General features: G+C 36.3%; 3 protein-coding genes across 12 annotated transcripts in view; 1 reads left to right on the top strand and 2 right to left on the bottom strand.

Moving 5' to 3' along the window:
• Window positions 1–12,463, top strand: part of sgip1a (SH3GL interacting endocytic adaptor 1a) — a 77,505-nt gene extending 65,042 nt beyond the window's left edge. For 2 of the 10 annotated variants that reach the window (XM_084426471.1, XM_084426467.1), the window contains 9 exons: window positions 55–114; window positions 3,359–3,418; window positions 4,929–5,040; window positions 6,122–6,277; window positions 7,338–7,470; window positions 8,252–8,454; window positions 9,055–9,119; window positions 9,610–9,774; window positions 9,923–12,462. In XM_084426471.1, coding sequence (XP_084282597.1) covers window positions 55–114; window positions 3,359–3,418; window positions 4,929–5,040; window positions 6,122–6,277; window positions 7,338–7,470; window positions 8,252–8,454; window positions 9,055–9,119; window positions 9,610–9,774; window positions 9,923–9,945 — 977 coding nt within the window. In that variant the 3' untranslated portion in view covers window positions 9,946–12,462. Of the gene's footprint in view, window positions 1–54; window positions 115–3,358; window positions 3,419–4,928; window positions 5,041–6,121; window positions 6,278–7,337; window positions 7,471–8,251; window positions 8,455–9,054; window positions 9,120–9,609; window positions 9,775–9,922 lie in introns of all 10 variants that reach the window. The other 8 variants (XM_084426470.1, XM_084426469.1, XM_084426473.1 and 5 more) reach the window with 6 other exon arrangements.
• A 334-nt stretch (window positions 12,464–12,797) lies between these two features.
• Window positions 12,798–14,679, bottom strand: insl5a (insulin-like 5a). Its single transcript, XM_084426961.1, has 2 exons — window positions 14,438–14,679; window positions 12,798–13,266 (listed from the first exon to the last, which is right to left on the bottom strand). Exons 1-2 carry the CDS (start codon window positions 14,607–14,609, stop codon window positions 13,133–13,135), a joined length of 306 nt encoding a protein of 101 aa, XP_084283087.1. The 5' UTR covers window positions 14,610–14,679; the 3' UTR covers window positions 12,798–13,132.
• Window positions 14,680–17,490: 2,811 nt separating this feature from the next.
• On the bottom strand, window positions 17,491–23,783 carry LOC311301516 (dynein axonemal intermediate chain 4-like). The gene is made up of 17 exons (XM_084426707.1): window positions 23,636–23,783; window positions 23,188–23,347; window positions 22,882–23,072; window positions 22,650–22,759; window positions 22,356–22,512; window positions 22,023–22,162; window positions 21,732–21,914; window positions 21,375–21,560; window positions 21,115–21,248; window positions 20,936–21,022; window positions 20,288–20,439; window positions 19,455–19,612; window positions 18,694–18,797; window positions 18,494–18,592; window positions 18,140–18,366; window positions 17,844–17,997; window positions 17,491–17,743 (listed from the first exon to the last, which is right to left on the bottom strand). Exons 1-17 carry the CDS (start codon window positions 23,683–23,685, stop codon window positions 17,693–17,695), a joined length of 2,343 nt encoding a protein of 780 aa, XP_084282833.1. The 5' UTR covers window positions 23,686–23,783; the 3' UTR covers window positions 17,491–17,692.
• Window positions 23,784–24,007: the final 224 nt, after the last annotated feature.

Genomic DNA, 24,007 nt, shown 5'->3' with positions numbered 1-24,007 from the left:
TTTTGTCGTCTTTCTTGTCCTGTCTTTTGGGCTGACGTATTTGTCTGATGTCAGAAGATGACGCTTTTGTAGACAAACTTCCCAACTTTGAGAGACGGGCAGACGTTCCAGCAGGTACGCTATGAAACCCTCCTGATTTAATGGATGGGATGGAGACCACTGATTCAACAATGTAACAAATGGTTACATTACCCATAGAGTCAGTTGTCAGAGCATATATAGCTCATTCATGGTGATATTTTTTTTTTTTCACCAGTGACTAAACTAGTAAATAAGATTAAAAATGAGTTGATTTTCACATAAAGAGTCTTGAAAGGAATTTACCAAGTCATTTGCGACTTAATGTCTATGGGCAGAATCGTTGGCTCGTTGTTGATTACAGAAATAGCTGTAGTACAGATAAATAAACCTGGCAGTACAGATAAATATGCTACTATCACAGCACAAACCATAACTAATGTAAGAATAATTATAACAATTGAATGGAGGCTTGTTAGTAGACTTGTGTGATTAAAAACTACATTCAGCCTTATCTGTACAGTTATATTCAACTCGTGTCTGAGCAGCTAAAAAGTGAACATGGAACGTTGGGACATGGAACATGAGCTAAGTTGAGCTAACTCTTATTTGGTAACTAAAAAATGGAAACTTCTTATTCTCAATTCTCATAGGATGAGCCAAATTTGAAGCTGTTGAAAAATAATACATATAGTAAATTATTGTAAAATAAAACAATAATAAACACACATCTGTGACTGGATATTCTATATGAATTTTTAAATAATAACAACTGCAAAATCCTACAGTTAGGGTATTGAACTGTATACTTTGCAGAAGAATTATTGTGATTGTTATTAATAATAAATTGAACTGTCTTTTGTCATATAGCTGTTGCTGCTATTGTATAAAATTATGCATTTACTGTTTATTAACTGTTTTATAAACTTGTACTTCATGTAGTGATCAGCAGCATACATCAGATTCTGTCCATAGACATTAGGTGATAAATAACCCAGAATATTCCTTTAATTCACCAAAGACTGGCATTTTTAGCACATATAAAAAAAAAAAAAATTTTTTAATTATTTTTACTCATCTCATGTTGATTACAGTCAAACACTATTTGCCACAGTATTTACTTTTACATCCATTTTAATTCTTTCTGCCATATTTTGCTCTTCACATCCATGAAAGATGACGTGTCTATTTAGCCTATCATGCATGTCAGAGACTGCTCCGTCTGTATCACATATGCAACACCCCACACTGACATCAAGAACCAGGAACAGAAGAGTCTTTTAGTCCCTGAAAAGCATCTGTCTGGCTGTAGACTCTTCAGAAAACTCAAAGAGCACCACCATGCTGCTTGAACAGATGACACACACACACACACATCCTCTCAGTGTTTGAAGTGCGGTCTGGAATTTGGCCCAAGTGGCAGCAGTGCTGATCAGTATGCCTGCCTCCACATAAGTTTGAGTGGAGAGCTCTCAGATGTTGCATCTGGATAAAAGCATTTCTAACATCATCATGTTACAAAGGTCGAGCTTTACTGCCACATAAATTTAGTCCTCACAGGTGAAATTCACATATTTAAATTTTATCTTCATTATCCTATGCTGCATTTCAAATTCAAATATGGGATATTCCTACTTGATATCTCTGACCATAAAGTGTCAGATGCTCAGAGGATGACATACATAATTATCTTCGCAATTATTTTATTGTCAAAAATGAAGACTCTATTCAATGCAAGCATTTAATCTGCAAGGGTGCGATTATCAACAGAGGATCATTTACTGTGTTTTATCTCTCTCTATCAATTTCCTAAACAGTTTTTTAAATCCTATAATGTAAGAACTATGAGTCATTGATTCATTTTATTTGCTTAAAAGTAGATGTTAATCATTAACTGTGTTTATCATCTACCTGGGTTGCAATAAGTTTCCAAGTTCAGTTGATCTTCTATTGCGCTATTCCAGGTAGGACATTCTGAGATGAAGGGAATGTAGCATTAGAGCATCAATATAACAGTTCAAGATTACGCATTGAGATGCTCAGAATTATTGTACAACTCGCATCTTCTCATTGCTTAAGTGATCTTCACTTCATTCATAGTCCTGGTCCTGGTTTTGTCTAAAGTTGTATCACCACTCTCCAGCACAGTAGAAGAAGCCCTCATTTGCTTTTCCCACTTGTGTCACCCATTACCACCCCCTGTTGCCCATCATCCCTACTGCAGCTACCTCATCCAATTCACATATCAGATGTGAAATAGGCCTATACACGATATACGTTTAACAAAACACAAGCTGTAGCTTATTAGGTCCATATTGTGAAGATGTAACCAAAAGCACTTTTTAAATACATATTTTAAAAGAAATAGTTTACCCAAAAATGAAAATCTGTCATTATTTACACGTTGTTCTAAACCCCTTCGCTATTAATTCTTCCATAGAACAAAAGTATACACTGAAATAACAAAAACAATATAAAAGCACCATAAACGTATATGTTGATTTAAGTTTGAATGAGGAACAGACTGAAATGTAAGTCACGATTTACTGATAATCTTCCTCTCCAGCCAGGATCATTAAACTCAAGAATCAAATGAAGAACAATTCTTTCACGAAAAATTTCAGAAGACTTGGAATATAGTGCAGAGGTTTCTGCTATGATACTTTATTGTCAAGTTGCTTCAGACACCATCATCTTCTTAATGAATGCACGAGTGCTTTTTTGTCCATTTTAGAGAAAAAAAATACAGTATATGGGTTTAAAATGCCAAAAGGGTGAGTGACTATTACAGAACATTTAATTTTGGATGATCTATTCCTTCAAAAGTTTAAAAATAAGCTGTTTAACATCATCCTTGAATCCAGAGGCTTTAATTTCTAAGCAGCTCAAATCATCGTTCAAGCGTTCATCTGTCCTGATATTATACGTAAACGAATCAGAATGTTAAAATATTTGATAGAATATCATTTTTGTACACTCTTTGAATCTCCCAGCTCTCAAAAAAAGTCACTTCTCAAAAGTTTGCTTGTTAATAACAACTATAAATCTGAAGCTAATAGCACCTTAAATCCGTAATTCGTCTTGATGCAAATAAAATGACTGATAATTATACAAAGATTGAACTATTTTTATTGTTTTCCCTTTTGTGAATGTTTCACACATCATAATCATCCCCATCTAAAGTGAATTGTGACCACCTTTGACCTGTGCCCCTGGCCCCCATCACTGTGCCGTATGATGGACCTGTGTGTGACTCACGCTACTGTCCTTCTCTCCCCCTTCTCCTTCCCTGCCTCTCCTCACTCCCCCCGTCCTTATACCTCCTCCCCCTCCAACACAGAGACAGACCAGCCCTCCCTCGTGTGGTTTGACAGAGGCAAGTTTTATTTAACCTTTGAAGGTAAGTTGGGGTTCATATCTAAGGACGTAGCGCGTGCACACTCAAGTCTCATCTGACATCTGACTCCCCCCTTTCTCACGCATTCGTTCCTTCATCAAATCACCATGACATCTGCTTTGCTCTGTATATCTGCTTTTCCATTTAACTGTTCATCTTACAGTCACTGGCAGCTTTTCTTTTCCTTCACGACCATCATATTTCCTCCTGCGTCACTAATATGTCTTCTGGTTCTTGTGGCTCGTCTGCTTTGATCTTTTCATTTCGACTTTGGTCTTGGATCATCATAACACATTTTTTCAGCTTCAGGTGCATGCCATTGAAGCTGAGTGTTATCTGTTTCAACTTCCATTCAACTTCTCTTCCATTCTTTTTTCTTTTTTATCTTATAAATCCAAATTAATAGACTTGCATTCAAATTCAAGCATTCAAAAAAGACTAGAAACGGCCTCACGTAGAAAAGCATAAATTGTATTACATTCTGTTAAAAGAAGAAATACTGAAAAACTGGTCAAAAAACAATCAGCTTGTGATTGTGATTCATTGTTTACCACAATTAAAATATCTGTGTTAACATACCGTGGTACAGTAATATTTAGACACTTTTGAACGCTTAAGCCACACTGAAAAACATATCAAACCATGTCGCATCTTGCAAAAAATGCTACTATACCTTTTCTAGTAAAAATTTTTGCAGATAATGTAAAGCAACCTTTTTGACTTGGTTTTGTATTTTGTTTTATAATGCAAAGACAGATTTTTAAATGTGATGTAAGTGTCCTTACATTAAGGATTGTTTACTTAGCACTGAAACGTCACAACAATAATTAATATGTTAAATAATACAGATATACTTTATGGTTTTAATGCTACTTCATTTACCAATGTCTTTATTGCTGACTTTCGTTGATATAATTTAACGATATAAACAACCAAATGACTTTATTTTAGTTAAATGTTTTCATTATTTTCTTTTTTTTTAAATTAGTTATCCAGTTAACAGGCATGAATTTGCATTTTCTTGCCTGTCTCTTATTTGTTTCGCTTTCAGTGCGAAAGAGCCACTCGTCTGCGATTAGTTGTTTTTCTGCGTTGTGTTTGCTATGCCCAAAGTGAGCTATCTGTCCTTTGAGAATGCATTAGGTGAAATCCACAGCATTGAAAATAAGCTTAAAGCAAGAAAATAAACTTGCACACTTTTACTGACAAGTCCTAACAATGTGGTCAAGACAAATAAGCAGAAAATAGTGTTCATCTGGAGAAGGCATTGTGCTAGATTTTAGGTCTGGGTTCAAGCGCCTTGCTAAAATACAAATGAATCAATTTGTTTTGTCTGCTGCTGATTGTATTGTTTGTCTATTTGTTTGTATTTCCATTTCTCTCATTCTTTATCACCCATGTATTTGCCTCTTGTGATGTAGCTCAGTGACTGATCGAAATTGTGTTTTTGTCTGTAAACACATTCTGACTCTGAGTCTGTGGTGTGTGTGTGTGCGTGTTTTTGTTCTCTCAGGCTGTTCTCGAGGGCCCAGTCCCCTCACCATGGGGGCCCAGGACACGCTGCCTGTGGCTGCAGCTTTCACAGAGACAGTCAGTGCCTACTTCAAAGGAGCTGACCTCAATAAGTATGACACGATATCTCAAAACAGATTCACATCTAGCTCTGAAGTTCTACTTTGTGTGTGAATAAAGAACAAAATTCTTATTCGTTGAGAAATGCACACCTAGAACATTTTAGTAAGGGATATTATTAAATGAAATGAACATATAGCTGGCCTTTAGATGTTTTGTGTCTGTCGGTATTTTGTGTAGCAGTCTAAGGCTGTGTCATAAATCGCCCCCTATACCCTTAAATAGAGCACTCTTTGAGGGAACAGCCGTTTGTAGTGTTATCGAGTGCTCTTATTCAATCCCATAATGCACCTCAATAACAAGTATACAACCGATGTACACTCAGTGGCTAGAGAATACCCATAATGCACTTTGAGGGTTGCGCCAAATTAATTCCCGCTGCGTCTGAATCATCCATCCATTCATTTTCCAAACTGCTGGTCAATGTTGCTACAGCATAATAAAATGCTGTAATTCCTTTTTAATTGATTTTTAAATTGTTTAATTATGGTTTGTGCATAGTTTCCATGACAGTTCAAAATAAATGTTTTCCTTTCTACTGGAGCTGCCAGTTTGCTAAGTTTCAAATGATTATTAAACAACAAGCACAAACTATGCAAAAGCAGAAGCCCTTCCGGCGCTCTCAGTGTCCGAATTCGATCACTCGTTTTCATTCAAGTTGAAAGAAAGTTTAGAGTTTAGCTCTTGAACAAATTTGGGGGGGAAATAAAATATACCTTTAAAATAAAGCAATATATAGAGTTAAGAAGCTAGAGTCATTTAAATATGTCATTATCCTTCCCCACATTTACATAAGTTAAATGATATGACTTTTACATCATAATTAACATGTAGATATATGAATACGATACGGCCACGGCTGTTTTTGACACAGGTTTACTTTGAAAGCACATTTAAGTATTGGAACCTAACTCGTCATCTCTCTCCCTCACTAATCTCTTCTGTTTATCTGTTTTTCTTTCCTATTCACTTTATTACAGCACATAAAATGTTTTATTGATCTCTCTGTTTCTAACACTGTTTCACACACCAGACCTCTACTTATGTACGTGTTTAATAATGTCGCTCTCTAAGGTCTGTGGTGAAGATCACCGGAGAGATGGTGTTGTCCTTCCCAGCAGGCATCACAAGGCATTTTGCAAATAACCCCTCGCCCGCTGTGCTAACCTTCAGCATAACCAACTACAGTCGTCTGGAACACGTCCTTCCTAACCCACAGTTACTGTGCTGGTAATAACATTGATCTAACATCACCTACAACAGAACCTTCACAGACCTTAAACCCCATCATACAGTATGTATTGATTAGTGATCATTACAAAATGTCCTTATTAGTCCCACAAGTTAAAGGATTAGTTCACTTCAGAATGAAAATTTCCTGACCACCACGTCATCCAAGATGTTCATGTCTTCATTTCTTCAGTTGGAACAGAAATGACGTTTTTTGTGGAAAACATTCCAGGATTTTTCTTCATATAGTGGACTTCAATGGGGTACGGTTTGAAGGTCCAAATTGCACGCGTGACATAGGCGGAAGCCTTAATTACTTTTCGACTGAAGAAAGAAAGATATGAACATCTTGGATGATGTGGGGGTGACTCAATTTTTCTGAAGTGAACTAATCCTTTAAGCATCAGCCATGAAATGTATTGAATTGTTGCTTATGGACTTTCATAATTAGTAATGGAAGGAGAGTTTGTAACTCACGGTAATACTTCAGTATAGTTAAGCGCATCTTCTCAGGGTGAGATCTCACTTCAGAATCATTCGTGTCTGCCTACAGTCAGCTGAGGGTGACTCATGTACTGTATGACTAATCGCAATGTGATTCAACACTTTTGGAGGGTAGTATATCATTCTCTGTTTTCTGTGGGGAAGTGATCATTTACTGATTTTGCAAAAGCATTCTTATACACTCCCCCTCAAATGTTTGGGGTCTGTAAGTCTCTTATGCTGATCAAAAATACAGTAAAAACTGTAATATTGTGAAATATGTCATTTATTCCTGTGATGGTAAAGCTGAATTTTCAGCCTCATTACTCCAGTCTTCAGTGTCACATGAAGAAAATCATTCTTTGGTGCTTCATTTCAGTTACACTTTATTTAAAGGTAACGTTGTTACAGTGTAGTTACGCAAACAAGTACTGAGTAATATTAATAAACTACATTTACTTATATAGGGTTAGGGTTTGGTTTAGGGTTAGTTGTTAGTAAGAAATGATAATGGCTATTTGTTTATTTCAGTTTAGTATGATTTGAAGATTGAATGTACTTTTTAAATTCCCTACAGTGACACCACACAGCCAAATCCAAACTCAAAGGAGTTCTGGGTGAATATGCCAAACCTGATGACCCATTTAAAGAAAGTTTCGGAGCAGAAACCACAGGCAACTTACTACAATGTAGACATGCTGAAATATCAGGTGAGAAGAACCGAACCTCAAAGCAGCATCGACCACAGGCATAAGGGCAATATGTAGTCATATTCGGTTTTAGAAAATCTACAACAGGTATTTGCCCTATATCTTACATGAACCATTCTCAGTTAGTTTTGCTTTGGGACCCATATTTTACTTCGGACATCAAGTAGTTATTTCTAGAGGGCCTTATACAACACAGATTGTTTCAAAGCAGCTTCATGGCGATAAACATCAAAATAACGATCAGTGATGCAAACGTCATCAAATATAAGATAAGATTCTGCAGATAAAAAAATAATAAATCTGTTCAGTCATTATTCAGCTCAAGTCAGTGTTGATTCAGTTTATCATATACGAGTAAACAAAAATGTCCTTAAAAACAAACTTAAAGTGATATTTCACCAACCCGCCCATAGAGGGTGGGATGTCACGATAAAACGGCGTCTTTTCAGTTTCGAGTCAACTAGTAGCCTTGTTGTATCATTTCTTCCTATACTGCCCTCTGTAACCGGTAGGCGTGGCTTGGGAGTGGCCGGTAGGGCAGCGAAGCAAGTGCATTCTGGGAGTTGTTGTCTTTCATCCACATGAGCCAAAAATACTGGCTTTTTTCTGGCTTTTCTCAGTCAATAATTTCACATTTCTACTACATAAATGACCCAATTTAAATACACATTCATCTTTCCAGTGCTAAAAATCCCTTTAAATGAACAAAATCAACATTTGCTTTATTGTTTTTTGTGATATTTGAGGATCATCTACCACTTCATTTCCCTATGTGCATCAGGTGTTACCGAAGGGTCTACAGTCCACTCCTCTAAATCTAGCAGTGAGCTGGAGGTGTGAGCCCACCAGTACCGACCTGAGGATAGACTACAAATACAACGGTGGGGCCATGACCACTCCTGTCGCCCTCAACAATGTTCAGTTCCTCATCCCTGTGGACGGAGGCGTCAGCAAACTGCAGGCTGTGCTTCCTCCAGCTGCCTGGTGAGGGACTCTTCTAGAAATGGAATTCTAGTCTTCAAAACTCGAATCGTCATTGTGAAAATCAAGCATTATGATGGACCCTTTTCACAGACTGTGATGATGCGATTCCACGGTTATCAACATCACAAATCTAGTAAAGTTTCCAAAAAATTATACATTTCTAAATGGAACATTTATAACGTTATACTTGTTATAACGGTATACTTGTTGGCGTTATATTATCTTGGCAGTAAATGAGAAAAATGTGAATTGATCCTGCTGTGAGAGTGTTTCTAATAGAGCAAATTTGACATCTTTCTCTCTTCTGACTGCTGTAATCAATCTCTCGATATTTTTTCCTCTTTTGGAAAGTTGTGGAAATGCTACAGATTTTTCTTTTGCTATTAGACTAAATGGAATACAAAAATGTAATTTTCTGTCTTCTCCCTACTACGACGGTTTCCACTTCTGAGAACCCCCTGAAATGTGAAGAGTGTGCCGAACTTTAGTTATAGAGTTTGAAAAATTACACTCTGAATAGTTCTAGATTTGACGGAAGAGATCGTTCGACAATTTTCTTTCTTTCTAGATAATATACTAATTTTATTGGTACCTTTATAGGAATGCGGAACAGCAGAGAATCTTATGGAAGATTCCTGATATTTCGCAGAAATCTGAGAATGGAGGTGAGAATCATTATTAAATTTTGTCTATACTGATGCTCAAAAGTTTGTGATCTGTAAGATGCCTTAGATCAAAAATACAGTAAAAACAGTCATATATTTTAAAATGCAATTTTTTGTGATGGCATAGCTGAATTTTCAGCATCATTACTCCACTGTAAAGTGTCACGTGATCCTTCAGAAATCATTAGTGATCATTCAATCGCATTGTTGTGATGCTTAATACTTAATACGGACCACAAAATGCACCTTTTGTGCATGTTTGTTTTTTTCAGTATTATTTGATGAATAGAAAGGTCAAAAGAACAACATTTATTTGAAACAGACTCATTTAGTAACATTATAAATGTTTTTACTGTCACCTTTTATCAATTGAATGCTTCCTAGCTGAAAAAGTATTCATTTCTGACCTCAAACCTTTGAACGATAGTGTATACAGTATCTATAATAAATAATAATAATAAGTTGCCTATTTCTTTTCTCATATGTTCAGGTGTCGGATCTCTGCTGGCCCGTTTCCAGCTAACAGAGGGTCCCAGTAAACCCGCCCCGGTGGCAGTGCAGTTCACCAGTGAGGGCAGCACTCTGTCAGGCTGTGACATCGAACTGGTTGGCCTTGGATATCGTTTTTCCCTTATCAAGAAGAGGTTTGCAGCAGGTGAGTTATGCGAGTGACAGCTGCCTAAGAATCTTCCAGAGAGTCAGAGTTCGGTTATTTTGGTTGAGATCATCAATGCATTGCGAAAATAAGCTACACTGCACGCATTTATTTAAAATGTACAATTGTGTTTATTCTTTCGCCATAGGAAAATACATCGCAGACAACTAAACAGCATCTTTGACCCATGCCAGTCTGCATATTTTGGACCAATTCTGATTATTTAACACAGGACAGATCACAAGCCCGGACCCCTACCTGACCTTATGGATAAACCTATGTAGATGTACGAGACATGTGGACCTCACACACTCCAGCAGTATTATATGAGTTGCATTGTAAATGTGGACCGTTTTAGGGTGTACTTCTTATATGTGTGAACTTTATTCACTTTGCAACATCTGTATTACTGCAGTTAAACGACCTGGGTTTGTTTGTAAGGTTTAGCCTCTATTTCTGTCCGATGTGTTATTAGCTGTGCCTATCTGAACCTGAATTCTCTGTATCCTTCTCTAAAAGTGATACTGAACATGTAATGTTTTTCTTTCTCTATGCATTCAGTTTGTCAAAAAGTATCACGGTTTTCGAACAAGGTAGCTAATTAGTAAGGTAAACAACCGACCGTCTAAAAGAGGAATAAGACTCTGCCACAAGATGGCGCTATACCGTTGCATGTAGTAAGAGGTCTTGCTCAAGCTTTTTTTAGACATGAAAACGTATTCAGGAATATCTCATTTTAATTTCTAAGTGAAGTCAGGTTAATTGAAAAACAATAGAAATTGTTTTTTTTTTTTTGTCGAAACTCTTTATAGACAGCCACAGCTTTAAAACACTCCTGCTTGCAATAGACACACAAAAATGATTTTCCTCAACAGAAAAGTCCTTTTAAATTGGTAATATATGCCTTGAAGGCCGTTTGGTGTTTTCTTGTATTGTTAAATAGCCTTTCTGTTATTCCCAAGGGAACAGTGTTAGACATCAGAGTACATGACATCACTCTATTTTTATTTATTCATTATGTGTTGTATAAAAAAAGAAACAAGTTACACTGTATATGAATAGACTTTGAATGGTATCATAATTTAGGATCCTTGAAGTTTTTGACTTTTTGTTATCTGTGTAGTCAGGTAAGCTGTGTACAGTATAATGCTAAGGTATAATTTTTTAATTTATTTCAGATATAAGTTTTTTAATTCAAGTGCAACAGAAAATTTACGCTATATAAATATATATGGGTCGGGGTGACGTTTAAAAGAGAAAATTAAATGGGATACTGTATCTACCTAGATGCGTCATGCTTAATGTTATTATAGTGTTATGTATATTGCAGCACTATTAGTTCAACAATGGATTGTCAGCTTTTGGACATTGTAAATTCTTTTCTCATTCACGCAGATGTGTTTGTATCCAGCCTCTCCCCTCAGTGTCCTGAGCATGAGCCCCTGCGCTTGAGAACCTCTTTATTTTGCAAATGGTAACGGTCTCTGTGAGATGACAAGGTTCTTGAGTGGTTCAATGACCAAATTGTTTTTTTGTTTTTGTTTTTTCGTTTCGTATGTACGTGTATCTCCAGAATTGTCCTTTAAGAGAAAATGAGCTGCATATTTTTTAAATGTTTAAACCTATGAATAAAGTGAAAAATATTGTTTCTTGTGGAAAAAAAAAATGAAAAGGACAAAAAAAAAAAACACTGTGTTACTGTTTAACTTCCCAGATGCTCTGATGTTCACTGTCAGGAACAAACATTTTGGTTGCATCTTTGAGTGTCTGATGTAGACGTTGTGATGGTTTGGAGAAGATTACTGGTGCTTTGTGATTCATAGGTTTCCATCCCACATTTAATGTTAAGGATGAGCGGAGCGTCGCTGTCCGTTAACACTGCATTGCATATTTTCTGAGCACTGAAACTAAAGGTTTTTTTTATTGCACTGAGTTTAGTCAAAGAACAACTAGGAGTCTCTCAGCTGAAAGAAAAAGAAACTTATGAGTTCAATTCTGTGTAGTGCTTAATCAGTATGTCTACATGGTCCAAAGTGAAACGTCACTCAGATGTGCAAAAGAAGTGAGAAAACTCATGTCAGTTTGATGTAAGTGGAGCTGTGTGTGAAAGTCGAACTGCATTAGTGTGTGTGTGTGTGTGTGGAGTTGTGTCTGTGTAGGAGGGAGAGTGTGTGTGCGCGCGTGCGTGCGTGTCTGTGTGTGTGTGTGTGCGGGCGCTGTCTGGTAACTGTAAATCATCTCTTCCCAGAAACATGTGCAAGCTGTGTTTGTACAAAAAAATGTTAACAAAGATCTGAGATTACTTTGCTCTTTCCAAAACAATAAAACATATAAGCCTGATAAATCGATTTATTGTATTATATTGTAGGCATGTGTGTGTGTGAGAGAGATAATATATACATATATATATATATACACTGTAAAATTTTAAGTTCATTGAAATTAAAAAAATGTAGTTGATACAATGAAGGAGATTGGTTTAATCAACATAAACTCAAAATATGATGTATTTGCATATGATGCACATAAATCATCTAAGTTTATGACAAGTTCTGACAAAAGAAAAAATGTTGTGATAAATCATGTAAACAAAATGTTTTACAGTGCATATATATATATATATATGCATATACACACTGTACAATTTTGAGTTCCTTGAAATAAATAAAAAATTACAATGGAGTATTATATCATGATATCTGAAAATATGTTATCTGAACCACATAAATTATCTAAGTTGATTTGACAAAAGAAAAAATGTTGTGATAAATCATGTAAAAAGAATGTTACAGTTTATATATATATTTATATTATGAACTATATTATGAACTAATATTGTGTAATCTGAAATGCTCATCTGTGTTATGTAATTTATTATAATTATATCATTGCACTCACTTTGCTCTAAATTGGTTTACCAAACAAAACTTATGAAGGAGTCGGACAATAAAATATTTGTGAAATCATGATTTTCAGATTCAGTGTTTAGAGGTGTAGGGGAAAAAAACACATTTGATGCATACTGTATGCACTAATGTTTATTGACAGTTTGCAAAATAAAATTTACAATTAAAACATTTTAAATCACAACAATTACTGCTTTGCACCTCTCAACACCCAATTTCATTGGTGTTGATATTCATCCTCTCTTCATGGTGCAATTTAAAGTACAAGAGTATGATCTTGTAGCAGCAGTATGATCTAAGACAGCAGGAATAATCTATTGGCAAATTAAGTTGTTATATGAATTCCTACCGACTGTACAGTTTATAGAGAAGTGTTCAAGTGTCTTCTGAACTCAACGTGGAAGAAAAAACAAAAAACACAGGGAGGCAAATAGAAAACGCAAGTTCAGTCCTCAGCAGAGAAACGTGAGGTCACTTTTCTTGCAGCCTAAATGACAACAAACATCACTCAGGTCTCGTCTGATCAGGTCAGATCCCACACTCTCACTAACATCCTCCGAGCTGCTTAGATCTCCATTAAAAACCCCTGTGGAACGACAAAGGCAAAATACAAAGTTATGTTAAAAAGATGTGCAACTTTCTTTCTTTTGTTTTGCATGCAATGCAAGGTCTCAAGTGATGTGCTGGTGTCATACTCCACAGACAGGAGAGCATGTTTCCTGCACTGTGAAAATGACTAACTCAACTTGTGTCAGTCTAATTGGAATGTAATATAACCAGACGTTGTTTATCTGTTGACTGGAGGAGACTTGATCTCACTGATACAATTAAAGCAGTGTTCTGTTAAATATCATCAGGACTGAAGGGCCAGAAAGAGGAAGAGATGCTTAGATACTCATACAACCACACAGTCATTGGCAATTAGCAAAAGTAAGTTCAAGTTTTTTTTTTTTACGTACACCTATGTAAATCCCATATAAACAATAAAACAAAATATATAATACATGTATTCTAGTTTGCATTTTTCATAATATTATTCAAAAATAATTATTCAATATTTTTCAGTATATTCCCTCTCGCTTTTGATAAAATGCATTCTAGTTTGCATATATTATACTTCTAAAACTATATATATATGAGTTCAGATGCAAAAGCCTCTAAGTGCCATCTGAAATTTTCTTCTAGAATGATACTTTTCAGTAATTTCACTTAAATGACAACTAATAGGTAATTTTCATTGCCATTTAAGTGAAATTACTGAACTTAAATATACGAGCTTGATTTACGAGGTATCAAAATTATCATTCTAGAAGAAAATTTCAGATGGCACTTAGAGGCTTTTGCATCTGAACTCTTCATATATATATATATATATAAACATACATACTTCTAAAACTTCATTATACTTCTATATATATATATATTATTATTATTTATTTTTTTACATCTCCCCTCTTCCTTTTGAGCTTATTTAATTATCTGGATTCAAATGAAATACAATTAACAGAACTTCCACAGGATGACAGGGCTGTCTCGTGCACATAAAGTATTGTTTTAGAAAAAGGCTAATCTTTTTTTGTATCTCTAATATTTTGATTCATTTGATTAAAATAGGTAAATAACAACAATTATTTCTATTATAATATATGGAGTTGTATTTAATAAAACAGTACCACTGTAAAGTAAGCACATTTGTTCTGAAGCCAGTATTTAAGATTCAGAATTATCTTGAATCTTCCGCCTCATAGCAAACTCACCTTCCATATCCTTCGGACTGAACCTCCTCCACCTGGAGCCTCCACACGTGTAGACGACAGCACGGATGAGCTCTCGGCCACACAGCTTGACATTCTTCACGTCAGCCTGCACGACGGACACGCTACACACAGCACACAGCAGCAGTACAGCAGGAGAATATAACATTCTCATAGTTGCTCTAAGGTCCTCTCTATCTTCTGCCAACCTCTCTCAGGTCTAGCGAACGTCTGATTTTCTCATGAGTCGTGACCCCAATTTATGCCGGCTCAAGCTGGGTCGATCCATCCTGTCTAAACCCCACCCAACACTTACTTGATCCCCTCAAGTCAAACAACTTTGATGGGAAAACAAAAGGCAGCAGGTATTTAGGTGCTTTACTGCCCCAATCTGGAATTAAATTACATCCTTAGGGACAAGCTGTTGTCTCTTAACATCTCCAGTTTAATGGTCTCATTGCAGTGATGTTCTCCTTAATGAATGGATAATCTAGTCACATAAAGACCAACGCTGCTCTCCGAGTAAAACAGATGTCCACTATCTATTGATGTGACTATCAAATTCTGATCCCTTAAACCCAGTTGGCCTATGAGGAAAAAGGAGTGCAAATGAGCAATATGGCTATAATCTGAGCAATTATGGTTTTATGGCTGATGTGCCCCATGATATGAATAACAGTATGATGTCTACTAAGAAAATGACAAAAGTTAGTGGGAAAAATCAAGTTCATATATGTATTATATTATATTATATTTGATGTGATATGATATGATATATGATAAAATGATAAGATATTTGCTTCACTGACTCTTGAATGTAATAACTTTGCTAACTTTGAATTTAATAATGCAAAATAAGAGAGGGAAAAAAATGCATTTACTATGCTTCCTGGACCAATTAATAAAAAGTTTAGTTTCATTAATAGACATATCTCTATGGCACATTAAGATGATTAGGCAAGGCAAGTAATTATATTATATCAAATTTCTATTAAATACATTTTAATGCAATTAAGAAAGCATAGTAAATGTCACATAGTTTTAGTCATTTCTTCCATTTTTTCTTTATTAAATTGAAAATATCACTAAAAGAGGTAGTGAAATAAATATATAATATAATATAATAAAATATAATATAATATAATATAATATAATATAATAATCAAAACAATATTTATAGACATTACCTTCATTCAACACAAAAATTCATGTGGGAATTTGTTTTTAAATGTATAAATGACCATATGCCATATGGATAAAAAGTCCCATATACATTAGTAAATATCCATTTCCTGTCATAATGTCACAGCTGTTATTCTTAAAAGCTCTCTTATATAAGCTGAGTTGCATCTTTATTGCTAAATTGTTTGATTTGTACTAAAAAGGCCAGATGTAAGAGAGAACAACAGTTCAGTAATGACAGTCATTTGTAAAAGTGTGATGTTGTACTCATCGTCGATAAGCTGTAATGTGTGGCGGGCAAGTGGTAATAAAACTGTCCATTCGCACAGAACAAACACTTACATTCTGTCTGTATTTCCCACACAAAATTTTTGTATACAAAATATATTGGGCTTTTTTAATAGCTTCAGAAGCAATGTTGTTATAGTACCTGCGTTGTTAACATAGGTTAACATATAACAACCAAAGGCTTAAAAAATACATAGACATTTTCATCTAATCAAAATTAAAATTAAATTCACTATACTAAAGTTGACCTTAAAACGTGACTTTTTGGAGGAATATATTTATTCCTACAAGGATGCACAATAAGGCATGTGTGCTGTAATCCCATTGTAAAATGGAGTCGCTCAGTCTGCCAGAGGATATCTGTCTATCTATCTATCTATAAATTACAGAAACGTCTGTCTGTCTGTCAGTCAGTGTGTCTGTATGTCTGTTATTCGCATATCTCTCGAACCAAATAAAATATGAATAAAAATGTCACGGAACTTTTGCTGTGTAATTGTAACAATGAGCACTCAAACACACCAAACCAACAATTACTAAAAACACACACAAAAAAATGATTTTGCACGGGCATTTTGCACTCTCTCTCGAACCGTTAGTCCGATGGATTTCAAACTTGACAGGTGTCTCGCTACGGGCACGAGTAAGTGCAGTGCTAAGTTTGACGTTGTTTGGATTTGAAATGCAAAAGATATTGTAAAATATAGCGGAAAAAGAAGCACTTAGAAGGTTGTGGTTTAAAAATAAACATTCTGTCATAAACACTCTGTCAGCTACACTTTTTACTTCTGAATATTATATATATATTTTTTTATACATTTGTAGTAACCTATTCACAAACTGTTTGCTCAAGCGTAGCGTTTTTTCGGAGTTCACTGTGTAGCCTGCTCCCTGAATCGTCGAGTTCACTGTGTAGCCTGCTCCCTGAATCGTCGCGCTTTTTCATTTGTGGATGTTAACTGAATCTGTAAGTCACCTACGCTGTTTACTTCTGTATATTATATCTATCTATCTATCTATCTATCTATCTATCTATCTATAAATTACGGAAACGTCTTTCTGTCTGTGTGTGTATGTGTGTTATTCGCTTATCTCTCGAACTGTTAGTCCGATGGATTTCAAACTTGACAGGTGTCTTGCTACGGGCATGAGTAAGTGCAGTGCCAAGTTTGACGTTGTTTGGATTAGAAATGCAAAAGATATTGTTAAATATATATTGGTAAAAGAAGCACACACTGGCTTTTGCCGCTCTAGCCGCTGGCCACCCCCCCTCTCACACTGACACTGAAGGCTTGTACGACTTGAACCGGCGCTGCACAGACCGTTTGGTTTATGACATCAAAGTACCGCGAGAGCAATTCAAAAGCACAAGGAGCCGTCTACTCTCTATTCGCTCTCGCGGTATTTTGATGTCATTCACCGATCGGTCTTTGCAGCACCGGTTCAAGTCAAACAAGCCTTGAGTGAGCACAGCTGGCCACTCCCCCTCTCACACTGACACTGAGTGAGCACAGCTGGCCACTCCCCCTCTCACACACACACTGAGTAAGCACAGCCCAGGACCAGAGACAGAGAGGGTCGAAGAAAGCAGCGGAGCTTAAGTAGTGTTTTCTCGGAGTTCACTGTGTAGCCTGCTCCCTGAATCGTTTAGTTCAATTTTCCACATTTATTGTATGTCATTATGTCAGTATCAGTATTTGCTTTCTACCATGCACAAATAAAAATGTCACTGAACTTTTGCTGTGTAATATCTATCTATGAGCCTGTACCAGTCTTTCCTAATGCTCCTCAGTGTTGACTGGACAGTGTGGACTGAATTACATCCTCCAACGTCTCCACCTGCAGAAACACACGAGACATAAATGATCTGGGCATTGGACTGAATGATTACTTAATTGAGTTCTGTACGCCACATGGACATGAACAGATAAGGCCTCACCTGTGTGCTACCTCCATCTGTGAGGTTCTTCAGCTTGTACACGGCGACCTTCCCGTCACTGTCCCCCACCAGAACACAGTCTGTCTCAGAGGTGAACAGAAGAGCTGTCGGATTCACTCCTGGACAGGTCACGCTCACAATTGTCGGGTCCAGACTGTAAAAAAATAAATAAAACTACACTGTAAACTACTGGACAGAAAAAACTGAGCACTAAAATTTGAAGTTAAAATAAGATGAAAAAAACATTAAAATTGTTATTATTGAATATTATAAATGAACAGAACACAAGATCTTACCTGCTGATTCTCAGGTCCCAGATCTCCACTTTGCCCTCACTGACAGCTCCAAAGACAGTAGCACAGTTTGGGGACCACATGATGTCGTACACAGCCTTCTGTCCAGAGGTGAAACAAAGCACGGGTCTCTGGAGGTCCTGCCTCCACAGTTGAATAGTCCAATCTGAGGAACAACTCAGGAAAACGTCTGGACAGAACGGCGACCATGTCACCTTATAGACGGGACCCTGAGGAAAGGAGCAGAGAGAATAGAAGAGAAAGAAAAGAACGTGTAAATGTTTCAAGGTGCATGAAAAAGGACTCCATATTGCAACCATACGACACTTTCAAAATTAGACAAACATTTCTACATACTTTGTGGGCTTTGTAAGTTTCCAAGAATTCTTCACTAAATGAATAAGAGCACTTGTGAATATAACCGTCGTCTGTTCCAGCAAGGTAGATATTTGAATCCTGTAAGATAACGGCATTAAAGCTTATAACAAGTCTCTTTAGCAGCTTTTTGATATTATAATTATGTGAACAAATAAGAGATGTAATACTGTAGGCCTCACATTAGAATGGAAATCAAAACACAGCCCCGGTGACAATGGTGAGATCGTTGAGTTCCATTGCTGGCGGTTTGTTGCCATGTTAGGCATCTTTAGTGTCATCAGGTCTAAGTCAAGACAAAATATAAATTATTCAACACATGGCTTAAACATACAGAAATGCATCTATTTCTACTAAAACCAGCTCAACTCGTCAGTATTGTGCTATATTCTCATACAGGGACTTGTAGAGAGTTCCTCAGGGGCTTGATGCGCATAAGGGACTTCTTTATAAAAAAAATAAAATAAAAAAAAGTAATGTGTGTGCAAATTTTTGCCCAGTAGTAGGCTACTGAACTATTATACTATTGCTGCAAAATTATCAAACAATTTTTACTAATAAAGTCACCATTTCACGTGTTGTTGTTAGCCTACACTTCAAATACTAGAACTGTAGGCCTGGCTTCATTTAACAAACTATGATAGTTTCATCAAATGGTAAACGGTGTATCAATATAGAAATACAACAAGTGACTTGAATACTATACTTACATTAATGCTATTTTTTGGTGCTGGTTTTGTGCGGTGCTTTATAGGCAATTAACATCCATTAGTTCAAAGACGCAGATTCAGATCGCTTCATAAATGTCCATGTAATTTTCAAACGATTTATTTATAAATGACCAGAAAATTACCGCTCCACTTTTGGGGCCAGTGTAGTAACCCTAGTTTATATCTTTGGTCTGTGGCTCTACACATATGTGTTTCACATCTGTCCCACATACCAACGAATTTCAGGCATTTGTCGTGCACCCATTTGCAGATTCTTCCATCAGCTGACACAGAGATGAGTATTTCCCCTTTATCCTCTCCAGCCAGACCGCTCTCATGATCAATCCATCTGAGCTGCCACACCGGACACGTGTGCATGTTGGCGCAGTCACTGTGGCGAGATGACACAGGAGTAAAGTCAATCTAATATAAGAACATGCTTGTGTACACAATCCTGTCAACTCATTCAAATATGATTCAACACAGCATTATAAACACTAAAAAAAACGTTGTAATATCTCCACAATAATTAATCTGGTAACAGTTTATTTTAAGGTGAAGTGCATTACTACATGTACTTACTATAGTAAAAACAGTAAATTATGCATAATTACAAGAAACTAACCCTAAACCAAGCCCTAACCCTAACCGTAACTCTATAGTAAGTACATGTAGTTAAATAATATTACTCAGTACTTTTTTGAGTAAGTACAATGTAACTATGTCACCTTAAAATAAAGTGTAACTATTAATCTAATCAAAAATACATTTTTGATATGTGTACTCTCCATATAGGCACTATGACTTTTAGGTTATATACAGTAGATCAGTGATTCTCCACTTTGACTAGATTTGAGATAAATTACCAGCCATATTACTGAGTTTGATTGGATGTATGGCCTTTGACGTCATCAACAAAAGTGTGTTCTCCTCTATTAAACACTGATAGTCTATTTATTTCGCTATTCTAACTATAAACATATAATTTAGGAATTTGAGAAACCTATTTTCAGTGTATGTTACAATCTGTAACTTCCTGCATGAGAAGAAATGCTCACAGCCCCACCTGCTGTCAATGATGGGCGTTTGTTCTGCGGCCTGGACGTCATAAATGGCAATGGTGCCATCATACATGCCTACTGCCAGCTGATTGGCATTACAAGCTGAGAAATCCAGTGCAGTGACTCCACTCTCACAATGAAAGATTCGATCAGGCCACTAAAACAAATAAACAAACATATTTAAAGAATGTTCACAAAAACTCAAGATAATATGACATGCTAAGGAATACAAATACAGGAAAAGAATACAGAGGCTATAAACGAAGTTGTTGGGCTCTAAAGCCACACTAAAAATGTCTTTGCATTAGATAACAAAATATTAGTGTCATTTATTGTAAAGAAATATCACAAGCACACTTTACAATCAAAACATTTTTAAAGAAGTTTGTGTAGTATAATTTGTTACTTGATTTAATATATTGTCATCTAATTCAAAGAAAAGTACACATTCAGTGTGACTTAAGTGTGGCTTCAGTGTCCCAAAGTGTCCAATTATTATTATTTTTGGGTGGGGGGGCACTGTATGTGAACACAACATTTAAATGAACAGCTCTTGAGAAATCTGATAAATAAATTACTTACAAACACTGTTAAATTGGCTATAAATCTGCTATTCATCTTTGTCCTAAACTATGCATGAATGTGCAGAATACCATGGGGTTCTTCAAAGACCAGCAGCACACAAGTCCAGATTTCTGATCTTTGAAATCAAGCTGTCCATATCCCACGGCAAGAAGATCCTGTAGGAAAACACATGTTGTTCAGTCAAGATTTTTAAAATAAATAAGTAAAATCATTTGTGGATGAAACATGTTGGTAAAATGGATATTACTGGGTTTTTCTTGTTCCAGGTCATACTGCTGACATTTAGCCCCACGGTGAGTTCACACTCAAAGGCCCAAAGACGCTCAAGGAATGGACTCAGGTAGTTTTTAGACCCCGTTGCCATCCGCATACAGTCTGGGTCTGTTCAACAAAGCAGTATACATATTCTAGCAAATGCCAAATGTTAATAAATTGATATTTAAAAACAAATGCATTAAAATACTACTGTTACATTTAATATGTGATTTTAGATACAAAATACATCACCCTCTATTACAGGCAGTTGTCTGTACGCAGCAAGCTTGGGCTGGAAGATATTGGCCAGAATCACCCTTTCCATCACTGCTAGGTCCTGCTTGAATTTGTCTGACTGTAAGATCAGCTCATGATCTGGCTCTTCCTCCACCAGAAGCACACAGGCCATCTTTTCAAGTTGAGCGCTTGAGCCACTGACTACATTAAAAGCAAGGATGAAAATTAATATTTTTTAATTTTTTAATTTAAATTTTTGTTTGAATAACAATTTCTATAATCAAATGTGTTATCCTATCTATGCATGATTATATATACACAAGCTGAGAATCATTACTCAAAACTGAATGTTTATTTATAAAAAAGAATGACCTGTACTGCTGATGCTGATCATAGACATGCTCTGTTCAGGACCCTTAGGGTTCAGGTCACGCATGGAGGAGGAGGAGTCTGGGACATCAGCCTTATTTCCTTGATCAGACACCACTGTGTTTCCACTGACATCACCTTTATTGCTGAATGAATCATACATGTCCCAGGTGGTGGACATGACAGCTGGATAGAGTGTTTGATGTGATAAAAAACAAAAAAACATTTGAATCACAATGAAGTGCCTTTTATTTTAAGGGCAGATTATAAATGGACTTTGTATTGACATCATACCTTTGTCTACCATTGTAATGCTATCACATTGGACCTCCTTTGTCTTTGGTGCACCATTGAATGTTTGCATTGAGCGCTCCACATATTTATCGTTGCCCTGTCTGTTTTTACACAGTTCTGTGTAAGCGTTGTTCCTTTCCCTTCAAAACACAAGATGAAAAAATGGTTTAGCAACATGGAAAAAGTGACTGAGCGAGTCTAGCTAGTCAAAATAAATGTGACGTAAATGAGAAATATAAATTTCAAACGAGTCAAATGTCATCAACTGAGTTAACTCAATCTTAAAATGGGATTTGAATATTACTGAGAAAAAATATCATAAATGTGACTCACTTGACTGTCTCAGCATCCTCTGAATCTTCTGACACGGACACTGAAGGAATGTCCAGCAGCCAGATAGTCTCTGTCTCAGTCAGGTAAATATCCACCATACTGTCCAATACGTCCTCCCTGACCTGCTCCTGCACCTCCTCTCTACGAGCCTGAACATCTGTATGAAGCAAGCACAGCAAAATATAGTGGAATATCACAATGTTATATTGGAACATTAATTCATCAGATAATTAATGAACGACATGAGTTAAAGAGGAAACTTGGCTGATGAAAATATAAAATAAAAACAAAAACCTGAAAGACTGTTGGACAAGTCTTGTTTCACTAACAAGTCTTTAGTTTCATCAGTCGCTGATTCCAATGTCTGGCTTGTTCTGGATGCTGAAATGCTCCCAAAAAAAGACCTGACATGCCAGAAGAGCTCACTCATTACCATAGCAACAACAAAAGTGATATTATATAATTCTTTGTGGTACAGATTTAAGTGCTGCAAAGAAGTAATATTTTTACATTTCTCCACAATTACCTTGTAAACGGTCCAGAAATGCTTGCGTTGGTGGTCTGGAAGGCTACCGAGGGAAAGTCTGTCATGGTAGTCCATGATGACGTGTCATGTGCAGGAAATATTTTTCCTTGTTTAGGTTGTAAAACCCCAGGTTCTGGGTTATATAACGTTAATGGGCGAGGAGTAACGTCCTGGCCATGTTCATCAAACACCTGGTGAAGTAAGTACAAAAATGAACAAGCTGTCCTTAGATATTCTTTTTTTTTTCATATAGGAAATTTATATATATAGGGAATTTATGCATAATCATAATAAAATGCCCAATACCTGAACAGTGTGTTTTAGTGTTTGGGCCGAGCTCTTGTCTAGAACTTTACTGCCACCTCCCGAACTGAAGCTCTTCCCGCTGAATGAATTGTTAATGGTTTTTGAAATGCTCTTATTCACACGAAATACTCCTGATGATACATTTAGTGTTTTGGAAGACCTAGAAGAAAGAGAAAACATGCTTTAGCCTATGAGGAGAAAATGTAAATATTCAAGCCAACATAACAAATATTAAAGAACTGAGAAAATGTTGTTTAAAAATATTTTAGTTGTAGTATAGCACACCAAACCTTAGGACACTAACGTTACTTATAAATTCATGTTGAAAACTCAAATTATCGTAAAGTTATCTTACTGGTAACATGCTTACTGGCAGGTAAAACTAACGTTACAATTTATAATTAAGTGTTTGAGTTGCTCTTTGAGCGTTTGTAACGTATAAACTTACTTGGCGACTTTCAGAGCAGGTCTCTTCTGTTTGACTGTTGTGTTAGACATGTTTCACACTTTTAAAAGCAAGAAATAAAACAGAAGCGGTTGGCTGGATGCCTTGAAGTTAGGCTATATTCTTGTTTGAAATAACCATAGAAACATACTCCTCCTCCCAGCTAACGCACGACGTAACAGCGATAAGAAATGGACACAGCGACCCCATATGGATTTCAACCATAGACAGTATGGATTCAACGGAGAAAAGTGAAGGCTGAGCGTACTGCGTAGACTCAAACGGAGCTTGACGACGTAGATGTGACGTGAGCAGGTTATGTCTGCTAAATTAATTTAATATGTTTGTGATGCCCTTTATCTTTTGTTTGTTTCT

Source organism: Rutilus rutilus (genome assembly GCF_951802725.1).
Source record: "Rutilus rutilus genome assembly, chromosome: 12".
NCBI lineage: Eukaryota > Metazoa > Chordata > Actinopteri > Cypriniformes > Leuciscidae > Rutilus > Rutilus rutilus.
This window is presented reverse-complemented; position numbering and strand designations above follow the sequence as displayed.